We start from the raw sequence: 25,479 nt of genomic DNA, 5'->3' as shown, positions 1-25,479 counted from the left end.
TCATATTTTCTCTTTCAAGTGAAACATTGAGATTCACACAAATAACTTAATGTTCATGCTGCAATCTGTATTCATAATAAATTAAAGAAAAAGTATAAACACTGCACTTTGAAATGCCTATGATAATCTAACGTTTATTTTCGGGTCACTTTGAGAATTATTTTTACTTCAGATCAATGCAATGAAATGTAAAAGATAAATTGTGTGAATTTAGAACGCGATTCTAAACGGGATTTTTTCCTAAATTATTAATTTTACGTAAACAATCTACTTGCTTTGTATATCTTAATATAAGAATCAAATTTTCTCAAGTCAAGAAAAATGAAACTTTAGTTTTTACCGCATGATGTAATTGAACATTCACGTTACGTGACTTTATATTCCCATTAAGACGTTTACCGCCATGAGCTTGGAAATGTCATGGCGGGTCACATATTTGAAGGTTAAATAAATTTTTAAAGATTTTGTTTTGTTTTTATGATTGATTATTTATTTGCTTACTTTTTTCCTTTTTGTGCTGCAGAATATTCATTTTCTTTCTGTCTTGTGCAAAGTTATTCATTTTCAGTTTTTACCCGGCCAAATTATTTATTATATGCCACCAATGGGTCTTCAACACAGTGAGGAAATCCCGCACCCGGAGGCGGGCTTCAGTAGGTCCCTAAACAAAAAAGTGTACTAGTTCAGTGAAAATGGACGTCACACTAAACTCCGAAACATATAAATGAACTAAAATTAAAAAAAAAACATACAAGACTAACAAAGGCCAGAGGCTCCTGACTTGGGACAGGTGCAAAAATGCGGCGGGGTTAAACATGTTTTGTGAGATCTCAACCCTCATATATGTACATGAATCATGGAGTAAGGGAGATTATACAAATCAATACATGTAACAATCAATACAATATACTATCGCAACTTCTTTTTTCCTTTAAAGTCTATATATCTAAATAATAAGCTCTCAATTGTTAACTAGTAATCGTTGTTATCTTAAGAATATGAATGAAAATAAATGTGATCAATATGCACAAACTAAACACATAAATTATTATCAATCAGAATACAAAATAATTCTGAATTTTCTTTTCTCCTACAAAGTCCATATCTCCATCGAATGCGATCGAATGAATGTATGTATATATATATATATATATATATATATATATAAGTATAAATTGAAAACAACGTTCAAACCCATTATTGCGTTGGATACAAATCGCAATTTTTATACGTGTGCATGCAAAATAAATTTCTTCGTAGAGGGGTCTAAATACAGCACAAACAACATTTTCCAACAGACCAAAAAAGTGAAAAAGTATATTTTAACAAAACGCATTTGACTAACAGGTCGAACAACGGATGTTCTTAAACCCTTCTGACTGCCATTGGCTAATAAACGGATCACAAGATGTAACAAAATGGATCTTTATTATTAATTTAATACCAAACAGAAAACAATAAACTTGCTGAAAAGATAGTATACCGCAAACATGAGGTGCAAAAATTTGTACACCATATCCTGATTTTGACAATTAATGTCTCTTCAGTGATGTTAGGAATCGTAACGGTATTTGGAAGGCCATATAGTTTACCTCAATTTAGGAGACTCTTGAATTTTGAAGAGTTGAAATAGGATGAACGGATCATATAAACCCGAAGGTAAATATAATACAAGCCCAAACGAAAAAATATAAATAAGTCTAAATTGAAAACAACGTTCAAACCTATATATATATATATTGTAAGTAGTTAAACAAAAAAAATGTGCATGTAATAAACATATATCATGTATATGATTATCAGTAAATGAAATACAGAAATTGAGAAAAAATAACTTATCTTAACAGCCTACGACGAATTAGCATTAAATCTAACACACAATAAAATCTTTAAACCGCGCTGGCGTTTTCGGAGCGCTTACGGAGAATGCGTTTGTCACCTTGTTCATTGCTTGACATTACTATCTGTCATGTCACGTTCATGAATATAATCAGATAGCTCAGTCGACTCGTCGAGACCTTCAACATCGTCGATATGTTCGCAAATAAAAATAGGAGGGGGCTCTGCGCGAACTAATGGGCGGTCAGGGATAGGCCCAGGGAGGTTCTCTTCAGCATAGTCACCACAATCGGACTCCTGGTCGTATTCGTTCTGTGAGAATCTCGGATATTGATGGACAGTTATGGTGTTGAAAACTTTATAACATTCCGAAAGTTTACTTTGTAGGACGAGGCGCGGAGTTGATTGCCTGAAATGTTTTTGATGAAACACCATTCGCCATCAAGCGCTTCTACAAGGTATCGATCTCTCGATTGGGTCTTTGACCAGTCGGTATAAAGGTAAACCAAATCCCCTATAGAAACGTCAAGGATCGGACGACCGGGTATACTGCATTTCGAAATTTCGCTAAATCCGTGATTTACATTTCGGGACTCGTGTTGTGTAAACTGAGACAGGGCTTCAGATTAGTTTTTAAATGGTATTTAACCATGATAAAGTGACATGGCAAAACTTTGACATTACAATTCTCAGTGTTGGGACGTGCAACAAACATGAGCGATGAAATTCCAATATCAACAAACAAAAATGATGCTAAGTAAATTCATTTCAATTGAAAAGAAGATGAACTACAGAATCTATTTCTTTTTATAACAATTGAATAATTTCATTATAGAGTTAGTGTTATTTCGTCACAGAATCTATCGTATTCCGGAATGACAGCGTTGAATCCGGATTCATTTGTTACATGTAGCAAAAGTTAATTTTTCGATGTACAATAATCATTGCTGCAAACGACATCAAAGTGTCAACCATTTAAAATAAGATTAAAATTACTTTCGTTGAGGACTATGGCCAATGCGAAATTTAACCAGGCAGTGTGAAATTCTTTGAACATTTTCATATTTTGATCGTTCCGGTTTGATTGTAGGTATTACAGCACATTAATGACGTTATTTAAATATGATTTTATACTAAACTAGCAAATAACGATATATTTAGATTTAGGTATTACGGATCCACCCTATTTCTTTTTTTGGTCATACTAGTATCACAAGGCCAATATCGGCACGTCGTGGACTTACTCATTTTGATTGATTATATAGTAACTGCTATTGTCCTTATTAATTATAATCAATCCAAAAAATACCTATTTGTTTTGTACTTCAGAAATTAAACTGATGGACCAGATTTATTTTCTTCTTCTACCATACACGCGGTATATATCAAAGCGACAGTAGATAACCGATGTTCTGTAATCATATCAAAATAAATTAAAAAAAAAAACAGAGGACGTCTGACGAACTTAAAACGAATACACCTTATCGCTATTCCCGCTTGACCCGAGAATCTGTCCCGCTTGAACTTTTGACGTCATACAACAATAACTTTTTCATTGTGGCGTCAGATATTTTCTATTATGTCGTCAAAATCTTTCAGGAACTTTTGTTATGTCCAGTAATGGCGGCCAAGTAGCGATAAGGTGTATAGAGACCGGTTACTATACATTACAACAACCACACTTCCCGTTGTATTTAATGGCTACTACACGTACGACCATACATCCATACCTTAGGTGTATGAAAGCTACTACACGTACAAAAATGATACTAACCAACAAACCAATGGTTTATAATTGGTACTATGCGGGAATGCATTGTATTCAACCACCACAATACTAAAAGAGAGGCGAAAGATACAAGAAGGACAATCAAACTCATAAGTCGAAAATAAACTGACAACTTCATGACTAGAAAAGAAAAAAAAAGACAAACAGTAGTAGATATGTACATGTAATAGCCTTTCTATACATGTATCATGTGTAAAGTCTTTATGTGCAAAAATTACACTCCCACCAAAAGTAAAGTCTATATGCACAACATTTACACCCAACACCAAACTCGAGGTATATAAAGGCTACTACACGTACAGGCATTGCATCCACCACAATATAAGTTGTATGTTAAGGCTACTACACATACATATAGTACCATACAACACCATATCATTAGTATATAAAGACTAATATATCCGTGGTATTCGTGCAAAAAAAAAAAAAAACACACACACCTACATGTATTACACAACCATATCATATGTATATAAAGAATACTACATTATCCATACCATTCGTATGTTATGCTGTTACGCCACTGTCTCATATTATGGGATTGTTGGGCACGAATACGTAAGAATAACTCCGCCACATTCTGAATATGCCTAAGTCAGGAGCCTTTAATTCAGTTGTTGTCGATTGTTGCTGTATATCATATTTGATTTTCGCTTGTATTTTTGTACATAAGTCAGGCCGTTGATTTTCTCTTTTGAACTGTTTTATATTTAGTCATATTGGAGCCTTTAGTAGCTTGCTATTCGGTATAGTTTTTTCCCAGTGTTGACGGCCGTACGTTGACCACTTATTGTTAAAATCTGCTTTATGCGAACCCTTGTGGATGGTTGTCTTATTAGCAATCAAACCACATGTCCTTATTTGTGTATCTTGTTAAATGGATTATGTATGTACGAGTAGCATATCACAGGTAATCGGGTATGGTACTAGGTGTAATACATGTTGGTTTCGTGACCTTTATATACCCTGGATATGATGATGTATGTAATGTCTATCAGTGTAGTAGTCTTAAGGCACCACGTAACGTGTGCGAGTGTAGTGTCATTCATAAACCACTGATATGATGATGGATGCAATGTTTGTAGGTATAATAACATTGATATACCAAGAATATGGTAGTTGACGTAATGTGTGTAAATTTCTGATCAAAACTATTTGTTTTTTTGTTAACAAATGCTTGAGTAGTGAGGTAATACACTGCCATTATTTCCATAGTCATTAAGACAAAATAAGTAATGTATTCTCGTTAGGACAGTTACACAGGTCGGGGCAATTTGCTTTTATAAAAATAAGGGTCAAATGAGAACAAAATTGTACGACAAAAGAGATAATTTCGAATTCTGAACTTTCAATTTATATGTAGCAACATTCCAGCGGATATTGCATGAATATACCAATGTATCCCCCAGTTGACACGATCATAACTATATTCCGGAGGTTGCATTTCTTATCGTGATTTCCTTGATGGAGAATTACTGCTTACAATATAAAAATCAGAAGATGTGGTATGATTGCCAATGAGGCATCTCTCCACAAGAGACCAAATGACACAGAAATTAACAACTAAAGGTCACCGTACGGCCTTCAACAATGAGCAAAGCCCATACCGCATAGTCAGCTATAAAAGTTTCCGAAACGACAAATGTAAAACAATTCAAACGAGAAAACTAACGGCCTAATGTATGTACAAAATAGTAAACGAAAAACAAATATGTTACACAACAACAAACAACAACCACTGAATTACAGGCTTCTGACTTGGGGCTGGCACATACAAAATGTGGCGGGGTTAAACTCGTTTGAATGACGTTATTAAACCAAGAGTTCTAAGTGGTGAAGTTAAAATCATCACGAATTTGTAGACCGATATGGATTATGTGTGTCACAGATGACGACGGACATGTTCAATTTCTCGTAATCACAATCCCGTCCTCTTTTCATAAAATTTGACAACATCGAATTATACTTTTCACCGAGTTTGTACTTACATGAGCAACAGGATTGGTGCTACATGTGCATCAGGATCTGCTTACCTTTCTAGATTACCTGAGGTCACCTTAATTTTTGGAGGGGGTTCTGGTCAATTGGCATATGCATCTACCCATTTCGCTATAGTAGCATACCATCTGGCCAATCATATGGTATTTGATTATCTCAATCTATTCATCTTGTTCCTAAATATTCATACTATATAAAATTCATTAACATGTGTGTGCTCCTGACTGAAAGCTGATGTGAACGAGTTATGAAGAGGAACGACTGCAAAAAATAAAATAACAAAAATACCGAACTCCGAGGAAAATTCAAAACGGAAAGTCCCTAATCAAATAGCAAAATCAAAAGCTCAAACATATCAAACGAATGGATAACAACTGTTATATTCCTGACACTACATACATTGTACGAACACCTTTTCGAATTGATTGACCGACATGCTGTATCTGTGTCTCAAATCACAATCGACATGCTTTTGCATTCGAAAATCTTTAGATACCATAAAAGTTGTCTAAACTGTAAATGTACCTGCTGTGCTTTATTCCCAATATTAACATTTTAACTAAAGCTATATTTCTGAGGAGGGTGAAATACTCATAGCAAGTAACGCTTAATCTGTCGACGCGTCCGGTTTTACTCCTGTCCAAGTTCATTCAATTCCGTAAGTTTTGTTTTATTTCACTTGATTTTTATTTTCCTAATTGATTTATGATATTAAAACAAAGTTACATAAACTCTTTATAGTTACCAGGTATAATATTGTGTACGCCAGTCGCGCACTCGTCTACAGTAAACTAGTGTTGGTTCGAAAATATGTTTAAACAATACACACAACAAATTGATCAAGGAAAGCAACCGTTACGTTGAATAAGTTTTAAATCGAATGACAGATAAAATAAAGCATATGCATATTTACAGTGTGACGTTAAAATGATTAAGCTTAACTTAATTCTCAATTCAATTTCTACTCGTGCGCCTAGGACATAACCTATTTAAAAAAAAGAGGAAGTGAATTTCACTTATTGTTTAACATCATTATTTCTTTTTACATTAACATGTTGAAGTTATCTAAAAGGTAAAAAATAATCTCGAAAAAAAATCCCTTTTCAATAATATTACTTGACTTGAATGTCATGTTAAGGGAACAGGTCTTCCTCATTATTCATGTTGTTCACGAACCATTTTTGTACGTGCTTTCAGCAGACATTGATCTTTGTTTTGATTAATGGTAAATGATAAATTTTAGGTTCACAAATTGTGAACATTCGGTTTTTGTTATTTGTTATTTACGTTCTTTGTTGAAAGGCACATTGCTTTTGTGAGAGGTCATATGACAACGGAAAAAACACCTTACAATCTTCAAATAAGTTGTGCGCTAGTTGAAGCCTCAGGGCCAATTGAATGAGACATAGTTTGTCCGTCTATGACTTAAGGTTAGATAGTTTTACGTATATATAGTACTACATAGTTGTTTAAAAGTTTATGATGGAAAAGTGGTTAATGTACTCAAATCATTTTTGAGATGTCTCTTATAATATATCGTTCTACGTATTCAGTGGTATTCATATAATATTCACTATGTTTACCACAATAACAGACATGGTCAGCTAATGTGTTTATCATTGATCTGAGATAACTTTGGTGATTGAAATGCAAACGGATACACTATGCTATTTTATTTCAGATCCTCCAGCATCACCATCCATAACAAAGATACCTCACGGTGCTGTCGATAAAAATGAACAGATAACATTGACTTGTGAAATACTGGGAGGTAATCCACTTGCGAATATTGTATGGCAGTGTGATGGAACATCACTTGTCACTCCTACAGGTATTCCACCGAATAACAAATCTGTGTCAAGTGTTCAGTTAATAGCCACAGAAAGTCATAATGGTCAGTTTTGCATATGTACTGGTTCCCATCCCGCATGGACGCAAACTAAATCGTCAAGTATAACACTACTAATCAGATGTAAGTTTACTCATATATAACAAAATTAAATTTGTGTAACAAGCATTTAAATATATCTGGTAACATGTATTTCAAATCTGAAGTTAAAATATGTTAACCCATATTGGTTGATATATAACAAAAAGTGCAATGTCAGAACGAAGAAGCAGCGAACTTGTTTTGAAAGTCATTTTTAACATGAAAATATGTTTATATTTGCTAAAATATGTTTATATTTGCTACATTAATTTAATAGAGGCAACAATAGTTTACCGCAGTTCAAAAGTCATAAATCGATTGAGAGAAAACAAATCCGGGTTACAAACTAAAACCGATGGAAACACATCAACTATAAGAGGTAAACAAAGGAACAACAGAAACACTGAAGTGCAACAAAAACAAACGCCACATAAATAGAAACGAACTATGTGATAACAACTGCCATATTCCTGACTTGGTACAGATCATTTTAAGAAAACATAATGAGTTGAACCTGATTTTATGGCTAGCCAAACCTCCTGGTTATATGGCAATGTAAAAAAATATCGCTAATTTGACAACACTGCGTGACATAAATACAGCACAAACAAAACGCAAGAACACTCGTCACAGAGAAGCGCACAAAAAAATAATATAATAGTCGTTACACCATGTAAACCGTAGAATAACAACGAACATCTTCCATTAACGACAGACAGCAAAGGACATTACAAACAGAGACGTATTTGTGTAACGAATATAAATCTTGAAATTTATACATTTGTTTTCACAATACTAGTCCAAACAATATTCATGATAATGACGGTATGGAAAGGCTGTTTTAGATAAATGATGTGACGACGTCATAATTATTTGGACTAACACAATACTGTATCCATGGAAAATGGAAATTAACTCGACTATACTGACAAATAAGAGATATGTGAAATGTACTGAAAGTACAGAATTCTAACTACAAACGATAAGACATATATTTGCTACATTTTTATATTTGCTACATTATTTAAGTATGTTGAAGGTAAAATTGATCAACTTAGAACACTGGTAGGTCATTGTTTTTCTTAACCTGGAGTTCATTCGATTTCCTCATATCTTATTTTAAATCATGTATATTAAAGATATATTGATAAGATTTAAATATTGGCAATGTGCTCATGCTTCTGATATTTGTAAAGTAATATATTTATAAACTGCATTTAGATGTCCCAACTTCCGCTCCAGCAGTAATACAAACACCAAGTGGAGCTATCATTGATGGAGATAGGGTAATACTAACATGTATTGTATCAGGAGGTAATCCATTACCCACTATTGTTTGGCAGTGTCATGATTTTAAAAATGTTATACCATCGACCACCCAACCTACTGATAAAGTTGTATCTAGCATAGAATTCATCGTTACCAAAGTCGATAATGGAAAAGAATGTTTATGTATCAGTCAGCATCCTCTGTGGACATTAGACAAGGAGGTCAAACATATAATGAATGTTTACTGTAAGTATAACTAGAAACTATTTTTTTATTGTAAGCTAGACTTTGATATGTGTATGCGCATACATTTTTTTAATTACTCTCTATAGTTAAAATGTGACTGAAAGAATGATATACTTAAACCTTCATACTAATAAGATTGACAATGAGATCCAAAAATACATTTTGATACTTTAGTCTGAGAGAACATGATTCATCTATTAGTTGTAATCGGCTTAGAACTAGCTTTCAGCAACAGAAAATGCTCTTATATCTGTGATTTTTATGTTATTTGTTTTGTGCTTCGAACACACTTTTTGAGTTAAGCCAATTGCAACAGATGTTTACAGTTTGTATTTATGTTGTGATGTTACTCCACTGTCCCTGGTAAGGGGAGGTCTGAAAGCCTACAGAAATGTTTAAATCCGTCTAATTGTTTATGTGCCTGTGTCGGGCCAGTAGACTATAGTTGAGCGATTGTCGTTAGTTTGTATCTGTCATATTTGTCTTTTGTTAATTGTTTTGTTATAAATAAAGATGTTAGTTTTCTCGTTTGAATTGTTTCCCCTTTGCATCTATACGGCATGGGTTTATCTCATTGTTGAAGGCCGTTTTGCCATTCCTCCAACTGACTTAATGTGGTTAGATGATCATCCGACGGTGTGACTGATAAAGTTCTTAAATTTCTGTTTTCTGTCACAACTGTCATTCTTTCAGCCATTCATCTACCTTATGCTTTTGAATCTCTTCTTTCAATCGCTTTTCGTCTTCTTTTATCCTCGTCGCCAATGAAATAACTTAGGCATGTATTCGTCAACAAATATAACAATGTAACATATATTAGAATCTATATAAGAATGCATAACATAGAGTAACCAAGGTTGTGACGTTACACCCGGCATACTAAAGTATAACGTTACGCTACGCACAATTAAAATCATTACAAACACCAGGTAGAACCACCGGCAGTGAAATAGTTCCTTTAATGCCACGAACTCTTTTGAAAATACTCACATTAACTTAGAATTGAAGTTATTGTAACACTTTATAATTGCTCTATACATCGACTGTAATTGAAAATGTCCAAAGCTATTGTATCATATCTTTTTAAATGGGTGTATATATTTCTACCAATCGAACTTTTATATGTAAGTAATTAAAGGTTGTTATTCTTTTACAGTAGATATATGATACATAGAACAAAAACTCTATCAGCAATGATCCTGATCAAATTATGACGCCAACTTGAAAAAAAACTTTTGGATAATAAGTTTTGTTAATTAATGTATGATGATTGCAGGTTATTTAAATCGTATCTATAAAAAATTGACCTTATTTTTTTTAAAACAACACTGGCAGATAAATGGATTGTTTAAACAATCGTAAAGACCTTAAAAACTAAAAAAAAACGTTTAATGTTATGAATATTGAAAACATTCTTTTTTTTCTACCATAATAATTGACCCTTTGTTCAATTGCCATCCGGTATGCTTTCCTCATTGGACAGATACAATTATTAAAAAAAAATTTCCAATAAATATAGCGCTTGCATGATTATTTTCAAATAAACTCTAGATATATACTAAACCATTGTAATTGTCAACCCAAACAATTTTAATCTTTATTTGATATATGTTTCGTCAGTTTATATCAACCGTCAATTTAACAGTTGCAATGTCGTAACTAAGGAGTGAGCCACAAAATTAACTTGCTGAAATCCATAAACGTGTAAATAATGTAACCGACTAAAAATGAAACAATTCATACCTCATAACTCCCTTTTAATGACACATTATCCGAATGTGGATGGTCACAATAACGGAATTGAAATCTTCCTTAGAGTTCTCATTTGTATAACGTGCTGTTTTGACCTGACGTTAATGCACCAAGATCATTCATGGTATTTTTCGAGTTTTATTTCAGTTTAATGTTATACATTTTGAAGGCTCTAACTCATTAATTCTTTTCGTTTTGCATTAGAATGGGAATAACAATTCTGCAGTTTTATTTCAATTTTAACACAGAGAAATTGACATAATGTTTGCATATAAAATATGATTCATGTGGATTTACATAAGAGGTAAACTGTGAGAGCCATGAATATGTACATCTGTGATCCTGTGTGAAATAAAGATACATCTAGAAATTTATAAAAGTAAACCAGGTGAAAGCAGCACGTCATTTAATGATTTTTCGGAAATTGAAATGTCAGCCAATCAATGAGTAAAATATACCCACAGAAGTAAGAACTTGTCAGCTGTGCTAAGTTTGATGGATTGATTGACTGTTTGTTGTTTAACGCCACTTTCATTACTATTTGCTATTTCGTGGCGGTCAGTTTTTTATTAGTAGAAGAAGCCGGAGTTTCGGGAGGACAACCGACCTTTGAACAGTGTCAAAATAAATATTATGTATAACACCACACTACAGGTCATCAATATGAATTGTAAAAAGCGAACTTCGATTTCAAATTGAATCATTAATTTCAGAAATATAATATACAAATATACGATGCTAGACGATTGTTAGGCAAGAGGAGGTCTGCAGCTGACTCAAAAAAAATGAATTAGATAACAAGAGGCTCATGAGAGCCTGATATCGCTCACCTGTAATTTCAGTTTCAGGCATTTGACTTTCTCTCTTTCTATAATATTAAAGATAATACATAACCCAAAAATGTACAATTTCCTAAAAAATAACTATTTCTGGACAGTAGTTGTCGTTTGTTGATGTGGTTCATAAGTGTTTCTAGTTTTTTATATAGATTAGACCGTTGGTTTTCCCGTTTGAATGGTTTTACACTAGTAATTTTTGGGGCCCTTTATAGCTTGCTGTTCGGTGTGAGCCAAGGCTCCGAGTTGAAGACCGTACTTTGACTTATAATGGTTTACTTTTATAAATTTTGACTTGGATGGAGTGTTGTCTCATTGGCACTCATACCACATCTTCTTATATCAAGTAACCCAACAATAAATTGTCCTATTGGTCTGAAGATTACTTGAAAGGTAGATCAAAACCTGTTTAACACTTTCACCTAGGTCAGTTTTGCTCTTACTGCTTTAGTTTTCGAGATGAAAGCCAAAAACTTCATTTGACCCCTATGTTCTATTTTTAGAAACTACCGCCATGTTTTTGAATGGATCAAATCCTCGAATACAATCTATAAACAAGATACCCTAAGGAACATTTAATTAAAGTTTTTAAGTATTTGGCCTAGTAGTTTCAGAGACGAAGAATTTTTAAAAAGTAATTAGACTTTTACAAAAAATGTTAAACAAAAGTTTTAAGGGCAATAACTCCTTAAGGGGTTAATTGACTATTCTATTCATGTTGACTTATCTGTAGATCTTACTTAGTTGAACATTTATTGCCATTTATACTTTCTTTCTATCTAATATAATATTCAAGAAAATAGCCAACAAACAGAAAAATGTTATAAAAAATAAAACTATTTCCAACTGTAACCCAACCTTGTCGACCTTGTCTGAAAATTTCAGAGCATAACCCATTTATCACTTAAACTCCCTTTCACTTTTGCTCTAACTGCTGTAGTTTTTAAGATGTAAGGCAAAAACTGCTTTTGTCCCCTATGTTCTATTTTTAGCCATGGCGGCCATGTTTGTTGATGGATCAAAATTTTGGATACAATTTATAAACTAGATATCCTAAGAAACATTCAGTTAAAGTTTGGAAGTATTTCGCCCAGTAGTTTCAGAGAAGACGATTTTTTAAAAAGTAATAGACTTGCACGAAAAAATGTAAAAAAATAAACGTTTCAAGGGCAATAACCCCTTAAGGACTCAATTGACTATTTTGATCATTTGACTTATTTGTAGATCCTACTTACCTGAACATTTACTGCCATTTATACTTTCTCTCTATCTATTTTAATATTAAAGATAATAACCAAAAACAGTAAAATTTCATAAAATAAACTATTTCGGACAGTAACTCTACAATGAGTGGTCCAATTGGTCTGAAAATTTCATAGCATCTTTAGATCTGGACTTATTCATCACTTTAACTCAGTCACTTTTGCTCTAAGTGCTATAATTTTTGAGATAAAAGCCAAAAACTGCATTTGACCCCTATGTTCTATTTTTAGCCATGGCGGCCATGTTTATTAATGGATCAAAACTTCGGATACAATTTATAAACCAGTTACCCTAAGGAACAGTCAGTTTAAGTTCAGAAGTATTAGGCCCAGTAGTTTCAGAGGAGAAGATTTTTAAATGTTAGCAAACATGATGAACAAATTGTGTGAAATTGTCTTTAAAGGGCAATAACTCCTTAAGGGGACAGTTTTGGTCATATTCACTTTTTTGTAGATCTGACTTTGCTGAACAATTTTGCCGTTTACAGTTTATCTTTATCTTTATTAATATTCAAGATAATAACCAAAAACTGCAAAATTTCCTTAAAATTGCCAATTTAGTGGCAGCAAACCAACAATGGGTTGTCCGGTTCGTCTGAAAATTTCAGGGCTGATAGATCTTGACCTATTGAACATTTCCCTCCCCCCCCCCCCCCCGGCTCTAAATGCTTTAGTGTTTGAGATATAAGCCAAAAAAAAACCCTATGTTCTATTTTAAGGCATGGCGATCATGTTTATTGATGAATCAAAACTTCGGTTACAATTTATAAGCTAGATACCCTAAGGATCATTCAGTTAAAGTTTGAAGGTATTTGGCTTAGTAGTTTCAGAGGAGAAGATTCTTGAAATAGTTTACAATGACGACAGACGACGACAGATGACGACAGACGACGACAAAAGACGACAGACGACGGACGACGACGGACGCCAAGTGATGGCATAATATTGACGTTGAACTTTAACTGTATAGTATACAAACATTGGCATTGTTTTTTAGACTCTTCCACCATTCAGATTTTGAATACGCAGTCGATTACATTGGTGGAAAATGATACCGTGATCTTGATGTGTGCAGAGATCGATGGAAATCCAAGAAATGCTTCGTTTGCATGGTATAATTCGAACACTGTCATAGGGAACAAAGCGAATTATTCCATCATGCAAGCCAAAATAAAAGACGCTGGTAATTACACATGTAAAGGATCAAATGGTTTTGGAACGAATAGTGAAGCAATTATAGAGCTGCATGTTTTATGTAAGTAAATTATTTTTTTTATTGCTTGCAACTACTGGTTTTTGATAATATCTGACTTTGTTTTTTTTCTTCATATACTAAATGCGGTTTTAATGTAGAGTAATCAAAATATATCTTATATCGTAGTTTAGTACAAACTTTGACAAACACAAGTTGTTTGATTAGTTTTCATTTTAAAAAGTTGTAGATACACGGGTTGTTGAAAATAAGTTATTGGACACTTCATCCATAAGAGTAAATATATCAATGTAATTAATGTTTGTATATGCAGATATAGCCAACACCCTATACCTTTCTCTAGAAATGTAACTGCAAATATTAAAGCTCAAATTACACAAGTAATAACTTGTTTAAAACAATTGGCAGTTAACACTTACTTAATCCAATGTATACAGAAGTAACCCAGAGGTTCCTGTCACAACAATTTAAAGTGACCACAAAGTACCGTCTGGTAATATACAAATAGATCGTGTGAGTGTTTCCAATATCGTGTAGAATGACCTTTTGGTTTTTATCTGGTAAAATGTTTTCTCAATCTTTTTTGTGCTTATATTTTGTTTAGTTTTTGGCAGAGATATTAAAGAATGACTACACTTTCTCAGTCGACCCTGCGATACCGTATACTTTCGTCTATGGATAAAAGAAAATAACAAAAATACCGAACTCCAAGGAAAACTCGAAAAGGAAAGTCCTGTATCAAAAGCTCAAACACATCAAACTAATGGAAAACAATTGTCATATTCATGACTTGGTACAGGCATTTCCTTATGTAGACAATCGTGGATTATACTTGGTTTTATAGCTAGCTAAACCTCTAACTTGTATGACAGTCGCATAGAAGTCCATAATCTTCACGTATACTGTTTTTATTTCTTCTCCTCTGAAAACGTTAAACATATCGACAATTTTTTCACCAAAAGTGCTCGTCCTATCCCAAGAATACTCTGTTCAATTCTGACCGAAGCAATCTGCAGACTTTTTGGGAGTTATTTCTCTTGCTGTATTTGAATTTAGTTGGAAAACATAGGACACCAACCGGAAGTGACGTTATGTAAAGCGAAAGAAGCTATTGTGTGCACTAACTACATGTATAAGTACATAAAAACCATATAGTTTTGGTAACCTATCATATAAAGCTGAGAGTGAATTTCTTTAATTGCATGTTGCGAATTTCCTTTCTTATTTAAAGAAAAACGTACATTAAGCTATGAATATGTTTAATCAGTGGGGGGGGGGGGGGGGGGGGGGAACTATGTTCTTACAATGGAACTAGCAATAAAAACCTGCAACTATTATTTTTCATCATACTTTCCTATCATACGTGAAGTAGGGAAATGGGAAACCTTTAATAAAGTCTTTTCACTTTACTGTGGATAGAATCGTTGAAATTCTGATTATATTCTTTTTCTTCCATCACTTTTTGATGTAAAGATTCTTTCTTTTTGTTCGCAAGGTATAGAACAGATTATTGGTACATGATATCCAACGGTGATTACTCATTCGCAGTTGACTGTGTAACCGTACACTTTTCCCTAAGAGAATTATCTTCCGGTACACTATTTTACGTTTGTTGCTCCTATTTCGCAACCGTAAAAGATTCTTTTTTGTTTCTATATTGCTCGAAATATCCCTAGAATGTTCATTTCAATTGTAACCAAAAGTTATCAAGAGACACCATATGAGAGTTATCTTCCTTTCTGTATTTGACATAAGGTATAATACGTGGTTCATCATAAGAAATTGTAGGTCAAGGTTAAGGGTTAAGGTCACACTAAACTTTTGAAGGTTGCTGGATAGTGATAAAAGGAGGCAAAATATATCAAATGGACATTTTAATTGATAAGTCGAAAATAAACTGACAACATCAATGAAAATAACAAATTGTCACAAAGACAAACAACATCATACAAAACACAACATAGAAAACTAAAGACTGAACAAAACGATTCCCACCAAAACTCGGGGGAAATCTCAGGTGGCATCCGTTGTGTTGCTCATGTAAGTACAAACTATCTTTTTCGCACTTAAAATTCAGATACAAGTACCTAGAAACCATGCTTGTTTTCTTTAAAATACTGTAATATGGGATATCGAACATGCTTTTTTTTAACCGGAAGTTCTTGACCATATCCCTTATTTCATAGTTTTGAAAATTTACCTTAAGTTACCGTTTTGATATACGAAGGTACTATATTGTCATTTTACATATTTTTGGCATATCTGGAGTCAGTTTCACAAAAAAACTTACGACTAAGATTGATCGTAAGTATACTGAATTGTTCATGACTTACGATCAATCTTAGTCGTAAGTTTTTTTGTGAAACCCACTCCTGTATCATATTCCATTTACACCCTAATTATCAGCATTTGAAAAATCTGATAAAAAATCTCTAGACAGTTATTTGAATAAAATTATGAATACTGTTAATATTCGAATATCTCATTTTGAAAACAATTCTGAAATTAATAATAGGGTCCATGATATTCCCATTTCTAGAATGAAAAATAAACTCCAAGTACTCGCAGAGTGGTTTGTGTTCGTACCGGAAGACAAGGCAGCCAATAATGTAGTGGTGGTATGACGCTTATACTACACGGAAGTTCTTCAAAACTAAATTATCAATTCCTCTACATTCAGGTCCGTACGCACCACTAATAGTCAAATCGTTAACAAGCATATCACTGCCACTACCCAGCTTAAAGCCTCTTCCGAACATTTGAAAGTCCCTACCATGTACTGGCTACCGAAATTACACAAAAAACCATTTAAATTCCGTTTCATCTCCGCATCTAGTAAGTGTTCTACTACTAATATATCAGTGCTTTTTACTACCTCCCTTACTACTATCAAAGAACTGGTTATTAACTTTTGTAATAAAGCTTATGAAAATAATGGTATTAATTATTTTTGGGGTGTTAAAAATTCTTTAGAGGTTTTAGATAAAATGCATGCTTTTGTTGGTCCTTTTGGTTCTGTTGACAGTTATGATTTTTCTACTCTCTACACTACACTTCCACACAATCTAATAAAGAAAACATTTCATATTTAATAATATGGTATTTCGAAAAATCTCATTGTAAATGTGTTTGCTGTAACTCGTTTAAAGCCTTTTTCGGTGACGAAAAAGGAAAGTATGCTAGATACACTTACTGGAAATGTGAGGATATGATTGAAGCTTTAAATTTTCTCCTAGATAACATATATGTACGTTTCGGCGATAAAGTGTATCGTCAGGTAGTAGGTATTCCTATGGGTACTAACTGCGCCCCTTTAATAGCAGATTTATTCCTGTATTGCTATGAATCTCAGTTTATGACCAAACTCAGTAGAGACACATCATTGTTACATTTGGTTGATACATTCAACAATACCTACCGTTATCTGGATGATATTTTTTCGTTAAATAATCCAGAGTTCTCTAAATATACTACCGAAATTTACCCAAAAGAACTTACTTTAACTAAATCTAACATAAACAGCAGCAGTTGTCCTTTTCTAGATTAAGACATTTCAATTTGTAAAGGGAAACTCCATACTAAAATTTACGACAAAAGAGACGATTTTTCATTCCCTATTGTTAATTTTTCTTTTTTAGACGGCGATGTGCCTTTGGCTCCATCATACGGTGTTTATATATCCCAACTCGTTCGGTATGCCCGTGTGTGTAGTGATGTCATAGATTTTAACGAACGTAATCAATGCATCACTGTTAAACTATTAAATCAGGGACTTCGTTCCCATAAATTACTTAAAACTTTTACTAAATTCTTTCATAGATACAAAGATTTGATAAATTTGGCTGTACCTGTAGAAAACTTATTAAAAATGGTATTTCACATCCTAAATTTTATGGTAATATTGTACTTAAAGCGGGGAAATCATTATGTGATCCGTGTAAACTGATCGAACCTTTAAACAAACTTATAAGTAAGGGTTATCGTACCAATGTTGTAATTAGATCTCTGAATATAGTTTACATTGGCACTAATATCGATTTTGTCATTAGCAAATTAAAACATAACTAAATTTGTATTTTCTTTTCAAACGGGATGTATAGAGACACACACACGTTCATTTTTATCAATAAAGAAGTCACTCCTAACTATCCTACTACCTGTCGATACATTTGTTTTTGGCATTGCACAAGTCATGTCTTCTTTGACTGTTCATGACGTTAAAATACTTAATCCCTGGCATGTATTTAAGTTGATTTTAGTCTCTGATGCATGATATTTTATTATTAATTGTTTTGGCTTTTAACTAGCTGTCAGTAACTGCGAGTACTCTCAAATCGTACTTTCTTTTTAATTTGACCTGTTGATACTATTTGTAATGCTTTTATGTTATTTTATGTTAACATGGATCTAGTCTATATACCAGCTTTGATTATTTGGTATTACTACACATTTTCACTTCTTCGTACTATGAACATCAAAATTATTTCATTTTTCCTTAGATGCTGTTCTTAGACCTGTACAGGAAGTTTTATCTAGCACTAATTGTATAGTTTTATTGTTGATATTCACCCCATATGTACCAAGTGTTAGATTAGTTTTATTGATATTAAAGAAATTTCTTGGTATTCTTAAACGGAAGATTTTATACACATAGAAGAAGAAGTATACTTAACAACAAAATTATTTTCATTTACCTGTGTATAATATGACGCAGGTTTCTTCAACAGTGATGATTTTCTAAAATTTGTTTAACATTTCACAGTGATATCATACTTTAACTTTGTTTAAACCTGTTTATTTACTTTTGACTTTAATTATTTATCCCTTGTAATTTTTTATTAACTGTGTATTTGCATACAGGTGTCACAGGTCAAATTTATTCGTTCATTGTGTGTTAATTTACGTTTTTTGATTGAGTTAAGCCTTCCAATTGATATTTTATAGTGTGTTTTTCTATGTGATGTTATACTATTGTTTCAGAAAAGGGAGAAGGTTTGGTACCATTAAAACCTTTAATCCCGCTGCAAATGTGTTCACCTGTCCTAAGTCAGGAATCTGATTACAGTAGTTGTCGTCTGTTTATGTAGTTCATACGTGTTCTCGTTTCTCATTTTTATATAGATTAGACCGTTGGTTTTTCCGTTTGAATGGTTTTACACCAGTTATTTTTTTGGGCCCTTTATAGCTTGCTGTTCGGTGTGAGCCAATGCTCCGTGTTGAAGGTCGTACCTTGACCTATAATGGTTTACTTTTATAAATTGTAACTTGGATGGAAAGTTGTCTCATTGGCACTCATACCACATCTTCCTATATCTATTTGAGGTGGTAAATTATACTAACGGTGCAACATATATTACACCGTATACGATCTTCGACAACTTGTAATGTCTTTGCAATGATGCTCCTGGTCACAATATTTGAGAATCTAAAACCTTGAAAAGCTGATAGACCCAATCAGGCTCAACAGTTCAGAAGTAATACCACCATTGATCTTCCCCTATTAATCTTTGTTAAATTGACATTTTACCAAAAATGTGCAGAATGTATCTTTGTTTCAAACGAGGAAATACTTGGCATGAGTAAAGTTTTTTACAGTCCATTACTACAGTGAACATTTCAAATAAACATTTCATAGCAGGTACGAAAATAATCATCATCAAATGTAACCCAAGCAACTTCCCATCTTTTTTTCCGTATTTACAAGTTTAAGTAACCATTTCACCTCAAGTTTTCAAAACATTTTATACGAAAATTCAACAAAAAACGAATGGTGCTTTCAAACACCCAAGATATAGTTGTCTTCAATGAAATACGGGGTTAATTTCCTGTCAAATTAAAGTGAATAAGTTTTACGATCCTTTTTCGAAACCGAATTTGACCTACCATGTTTTAGTGATAGTGCACCTAAAGCCAAATTTGGACAAAGAAACAGAGCAATGCATAAAAGAGATAATTCCTCAAGGCTCAGAATCATTGGTTTTGCATTGTATTTTAATACGTTCTGCATAACATGTATACTAGTACTCTTATTTTTAAACAGTTGTTCTCTGAGAGCGGTGTGTGATAGAGAGGCTCCAGGATCCTTTGTAGTTCACATGAAATTTTTTAATAAAATTGATAAAACGCAAGAACTGTATTTCCAGTCGTTTCTATCTTATACTCTCAAAATAGGAAAACATATCATTGGTATGCAATAATCATTATTTCTAACGAATAAACTGATAATGTCTGTCAATTTATGTTTTTAGATTCCGTCTGCTTGATAATTTTTGCTTTTTCATTTTTTTTTCTCTTTCTACTCAAGTTTCTGTAAAAAAACACAACAAGGGGTATACATTGACATCCGAGGGATATAACTCCTATACACAGTTGGCTGGGGATGTCAACCACGTTTAAAAAAAAAACGTCAATCGTGCTTATCATAGTTTATCATGAATACAAATCACCTTTCAAGGGCATTTACTTTGTTAAAATGTCAACTGACTATTTTGACAAGGTTGAATTATTTGAAAACATTGCCTTGCTCATAATTTTGTGTTATTTAGTTTCTCTTTAAAAAAAAACGTTTCCGAGAAATTAAAACACAAAAATGGGTCAAAATGATCACCCAAGAACATTCACTCCTAAATGAATCTGACGGATGTGTTCTACCCTGTCAACTGGGAACTAGATTTTGGTCAAAATGATCACCCAAGAACAGTCACTCCTTAATGAATCTGACGGATGTGTTCCACCCTGTCAACTGGAAACTAGATCTTGTTTTGCAAATAATTTTCAAAAACTTGCTTTTTACAGTTTTAAACTACCAAGTATAGTTTCCACAAAAACACAAATAAAGCAAAAATCATTTAACGACAGTAACTCCTAATAGGAGTAGACTAACAATTTCGGTCATGTTGACAATTGGTAGATATTTTGTCTTGCTGAAATTTTTTTTGCAATTTTTAATTGCTATAGTTTTTTTTTTAAAAGCACAAACATTGTTATATATATTGTGCTAAAATCTGACAATTGTTATCAAGTTTCGTATCATAAGAGATAGATGAAACTAATGTAGTATTGTTAAACTGTAAATGATTACGAAATTGGTAATCAATCAATCAATACATTTGATTTTTATATCTATTACAAAAGACTGAATGTGAATGTTTAGACAAAAGTGTCCAGGAAAATGGATAGTCAATGGTATGATCAATTTTTGGATGGATTATTATTTAACGTATAATGGCAACTTCCACATTCATATCAGCACAACACAATTGATAGAAACAGAAATAAAAAAAACTCACAACATAAAACACAATATATCATAGAAGACTTAAGCTAAAACATGAAACTCACTACGCCAGAAGAGTAAGCAGTACAACACCCATTGAAATTATGTATTAAGTATTGACATTGCGAAATAGTACACGAGGTTGAAGGACTTTAACCAATTAGCATGTCTTTAAATCATTTAAAGCTTCATACAAACTTTTATTCAATGCAAACAACAACGATAATTTCTTTTACATCGGATTTTACTATTATTGCTCTTTTCATTAAGTACATTGAAGTTTTAGAAAACAATTTTGATCAGTTCGACTAACTAATGTCAATATACTTTTGATTGACGAAGGGAAAGGCGAACAAACACTATTAACAACTGTTGTATTGAACATCTGACAATGGAACGCGTTTCTCTGAATAATTCATGTAAACTCTTTTTCAAAATGAAATACTTAGTTGTTAACTAAAGTTAATCGGAAGATATCAAGACCTTTGTTGATAAATATTCCGTATCAACTTCACAAATAGTACATGATGGTCTTGAAGTATAGATTCTGGGTACTGACGTCGGTGTTCATCTTAGTTACGTCTTACAGTGTTCTTTTCTTTGTATTTGTCTTGATATATTGTTATTCTCTACTCTTTAGTCTATTTTTTTGTAAAATCCCTTTGGTGTGGCTCGGTATTCATACAACCCGCCATTGTGTTATTGTGCTATGGTAATTTTTGTATACTTGTAGTCCTTTTTTAATGTATGTATCATTGTCATTTTGCTTAGTTTCTTTTGTTACCTATTTTGACATCGGACTCGGACTTCTTTTAAACTGAGTTTTACTGTGCGTATTGATGTGTGTTTGTTTTTTCTATATTAGTAGAGGTATAGGGGAGGGTTGAGATCTCACAAAACATGTTTAACCCCGCCGCATTTTTGCGCCTGTCCCAAGTCAGGAGCCATTGGCCTTTGTTAGTCTTGTATGATTTTTAATTTTAGTTCATTTATATGTTTTGGAGTTTAGTATAACGTCCATTATCACTGAACTAGTACACATTTTTGTTTAGGGGCCAACTGAAGCACGCCACCGGTGGGGATTTTCTTGCTGTGTTGAAGACCCATTGGTGGCTTTGGGCTGTTTTCTGCTCTTTGGTCGGGTTGTTGTCTCTTTGACACATTCCCCATTTCCATTCTCAAATTTATTGTCTTTCATTTTTGCTTATGTGCTTTGTCTATAGAAAGTCTATATGTTATTTCTTTTTTTCTTTGTTGACATAATTGTTTGTTTTTATAGTTATTAAGATTATAACACAATGTTGACTGTGACTGCTGTACCCCAATATTTGACAATTTTACCTATCATGTCTGTTTGTTTTGCTCACCCATTATTGCCAATATAAAGGAGCCCTATGCGACTGTTACAAGTCAGATGTTTAGCTAGCTAATAAACCAGGTGTTATCCACCATTTTCTACATACGTTTGGGAATATGACAGTTATTTTGCAATCGTTTGATGTGTTTGAGCTTTTGATTTTGCCATTTGATAAAGGACTTTCCGTTTTGACCTTTCCTTAGAGTTCGGTATGTTTTGTTATTTTACTTTTTAATCTTCAAAGTATATAATCAAAAGAAACTATAACATCATTCAATGTTTTATCTTTTAGTGTTGATAGTTCCTTACTTTTCTTATTTTTTCCTCTGTCATGCGACTATAGATAGTATTTAATTACCCCCTTAATACATTATTTTGCTATTCAAAAATCCAGTATGCAGCAACCTATTGAATCATTACTCTGTATATTTTACTTTTACGACTGCTTCTTATTATAGATTCACCAAGAGTTTCTGTAGTATCGTTAATGAATCTTTCCGCCATAGAAGAGGATGGTACAGCTGTGTTACAGTGTATTGTACAAAGTAACCCTCCTCCAAGTATACTGTGGATGAAGCATGGAAGTGATGTAATATTGAATAGTAAAAGTAATGCGTTTCAAAGCAACTTAACTATTGAAAGGGCTAACTGTTTGGACACGAGTAACTATACCTGCAAGGCAATGAACGTTATCAATAACAACGAATACACCACTTTGAAAGATATTCAGATGTTCGTCACGTGTAAGTTCAATTACAGATTTTTTAAAAGTAGTTTCATCGCAAATTATTCCTAAACACGCTTCAAATACAACCATAAAACTGTCTTGCCTTATTTGGTTACCAATTGCAATATAATTTTAATGTTTTGACATTTCAACATACTTAAACCCACCTTAACTCCAATCACCAACCGGAAACAATAGATCTGCATTACATTGATAAATGAGGTGTGTTCCCTTTTGTACTAACTGTAAGAACTAGAAGGTTTTCCTCATCATCAAAATTAGACGTTACAAATTTAGACACTACCAATTATTAGAAAATAATTTTATAAATATAATTTAGTTATCAGTATATATAATTTCTAACGGTTTACCAAAACTCCTAAGTAAACTCAAACTTGACAAAATCAAATATAAGGCTGTATCAATCATCGTTCCGTAAATAAACTGTAATAATCCTGACATGGTACAGACCTTTTCCGTAGAAAATGTTGGGTTAAACCTAGTTTTATAACTAGCTAAACATCCCTATTGTATGACAGTCGTGTGTAGTTCCGTTATATTGACAATATTGGGTAAACTACCAAAAAGAGACTTAACTTGTGAATATGACGATACAGTCAAAACGAAGTAGAATGTATATTTGAGTATCACAACACAAAAATCAATGATATTTCCTATAACATGTATAAAGCAAATTGGCTTTGAAAGAAAGTTTCATCATTATTCATATCCTGATATGAGATCAATCTGCAACAAAGCTTACAGGGCTTACATCCAGTAGGTAAATACGGGAACATATATGAACTTAGAACAACGATGTGGCAGCCCATACATTATGTTGCATTGTATTGCATACATTTGCGATTGTTTTGTTCAACAAACACTTGATCTATTTGCAATCCCCCCCCCCCCCCCCCCCCGCAACAAAAAAACAGAATTATATTATGATTCCCAATGAGACAAGAATCCTTTAAACACAGGAAGGTAATGATCTGAACAATAACAAGACATAATTTGGCATTCCACAACGATTCAAAATGGTACTCATGGCATTGACAGCCCTCATAAAAAATATATATATAAAACATTACACATGTAGTATACATACACTATTTGTGTAATTCTACGAAATAGCAATTATGTGCAATAGAATAGAGAATGGAAACAGGAAATATGTCAAAATAATAATGCACACTACTTCAGCGAAATGTACGCCACACTAAACTCCGAAACATAAAATGATCCAAAATTTAAAAAACGCACAAGACTAACAAAGTTTACAGGTTCCTGACTTGTGACATGCGCATAAATGCGAAGCGGTTAGACATTTTTTTGTGATCTCAACCCTCTACCTTAATCTTTAGTAAATATGGAATGAACAAACACATAAAGATTCGTACAGTCAATTTCAGTTTAAAACATTCCCGAGTCCGAAGTTAGAATAGGTAACAGAAGAAAGTAACCATATGATAATGATCAACATCCATCAATAAGGGACTACTAGCAGTTTCTGACATGCGAGCTCCAGACTTCAGTCGGGCTGATCGAAAGGTTTTGTCTTCACCATATGCAAATCAAGCACAATCCCTCTCGTTAAGGGTTAAGTATCATGCCATCATAATAATATGAGAAAAACATTACCCGTATCATGCCAACAACTGGTTTGCCATCTATGTCTGGTCTGCTAAGTACCGAACGTGAACTATTCCCGAATATGACTGTTTAGCCGAGTGTAAATTCGAATTGCTATACGAAGTGTCTCTGTATTTATATATCTAACATTCCTGTATTTAGTTATGATGTTTCTTTTGTAAGTCCCGTTAGATATTGTGTCATGTCTTATCGTTTGTAGTTTAAATTCTGTAATTTCGGTAATTTCACATATAAAATAAGGAGATGTGGTATGATTGCCAATGAGTCAACTATCATCAAAAGTTCAAATGAAGTGGATGTAATCAATTATAGGCAACCGTATGGCCTTCAAA

The 25,479-nt window shown here is 33.1% G+C and overlaps 1 protein-coding gene across 1 annotated transcript in view; it reads left to right on the top strand.

The window, feature by feature from the left end:
- The first annotated feature begins 4,505 nt into the window (after positions 1–4,505).
- Positions 4,506–25,479, top strand: part of LOC127736555 (uncharacterized) — a 37,142-nt gene continuing 16,168 nt past the window's right edge. The window contains exons 1-2 of the mRNA XM_052247116.1: positions 4,506–4,551; positions 7,308–7,520. Of these exons, the coding sequence (XP_052103076.1) occupies positions 4,506–4,551; positions 7,308–7,520 (259 nt within the window). The remainder of the gene's footprint in view (positions 4,552–7,307; positions 7,521–25,479) is intronic.

The sequence above is a fragment of the Mytilus californianus genome, unplaced genomic scaffold, assembly GCF_021869535.1.
Source record: "Mytilus californianus isolate M0D057914Y unplaced genomic scaffold, xbMytCali1.0.p SCAF_33, whole genome shotgun sequence".
Taxonomy (NCBI): domain Eukaryota; kingdom Metazoa; phylum Mollusca; class Bivalvia; order Mytilida; family Mytilidae; genus Mytilus; species Mytilus californianus.
The sequence above is the reverse complement of the archived record's forward strand: the minus strand, read 5'-3'. Positions and strand labels throughout refer to the sequence as shown.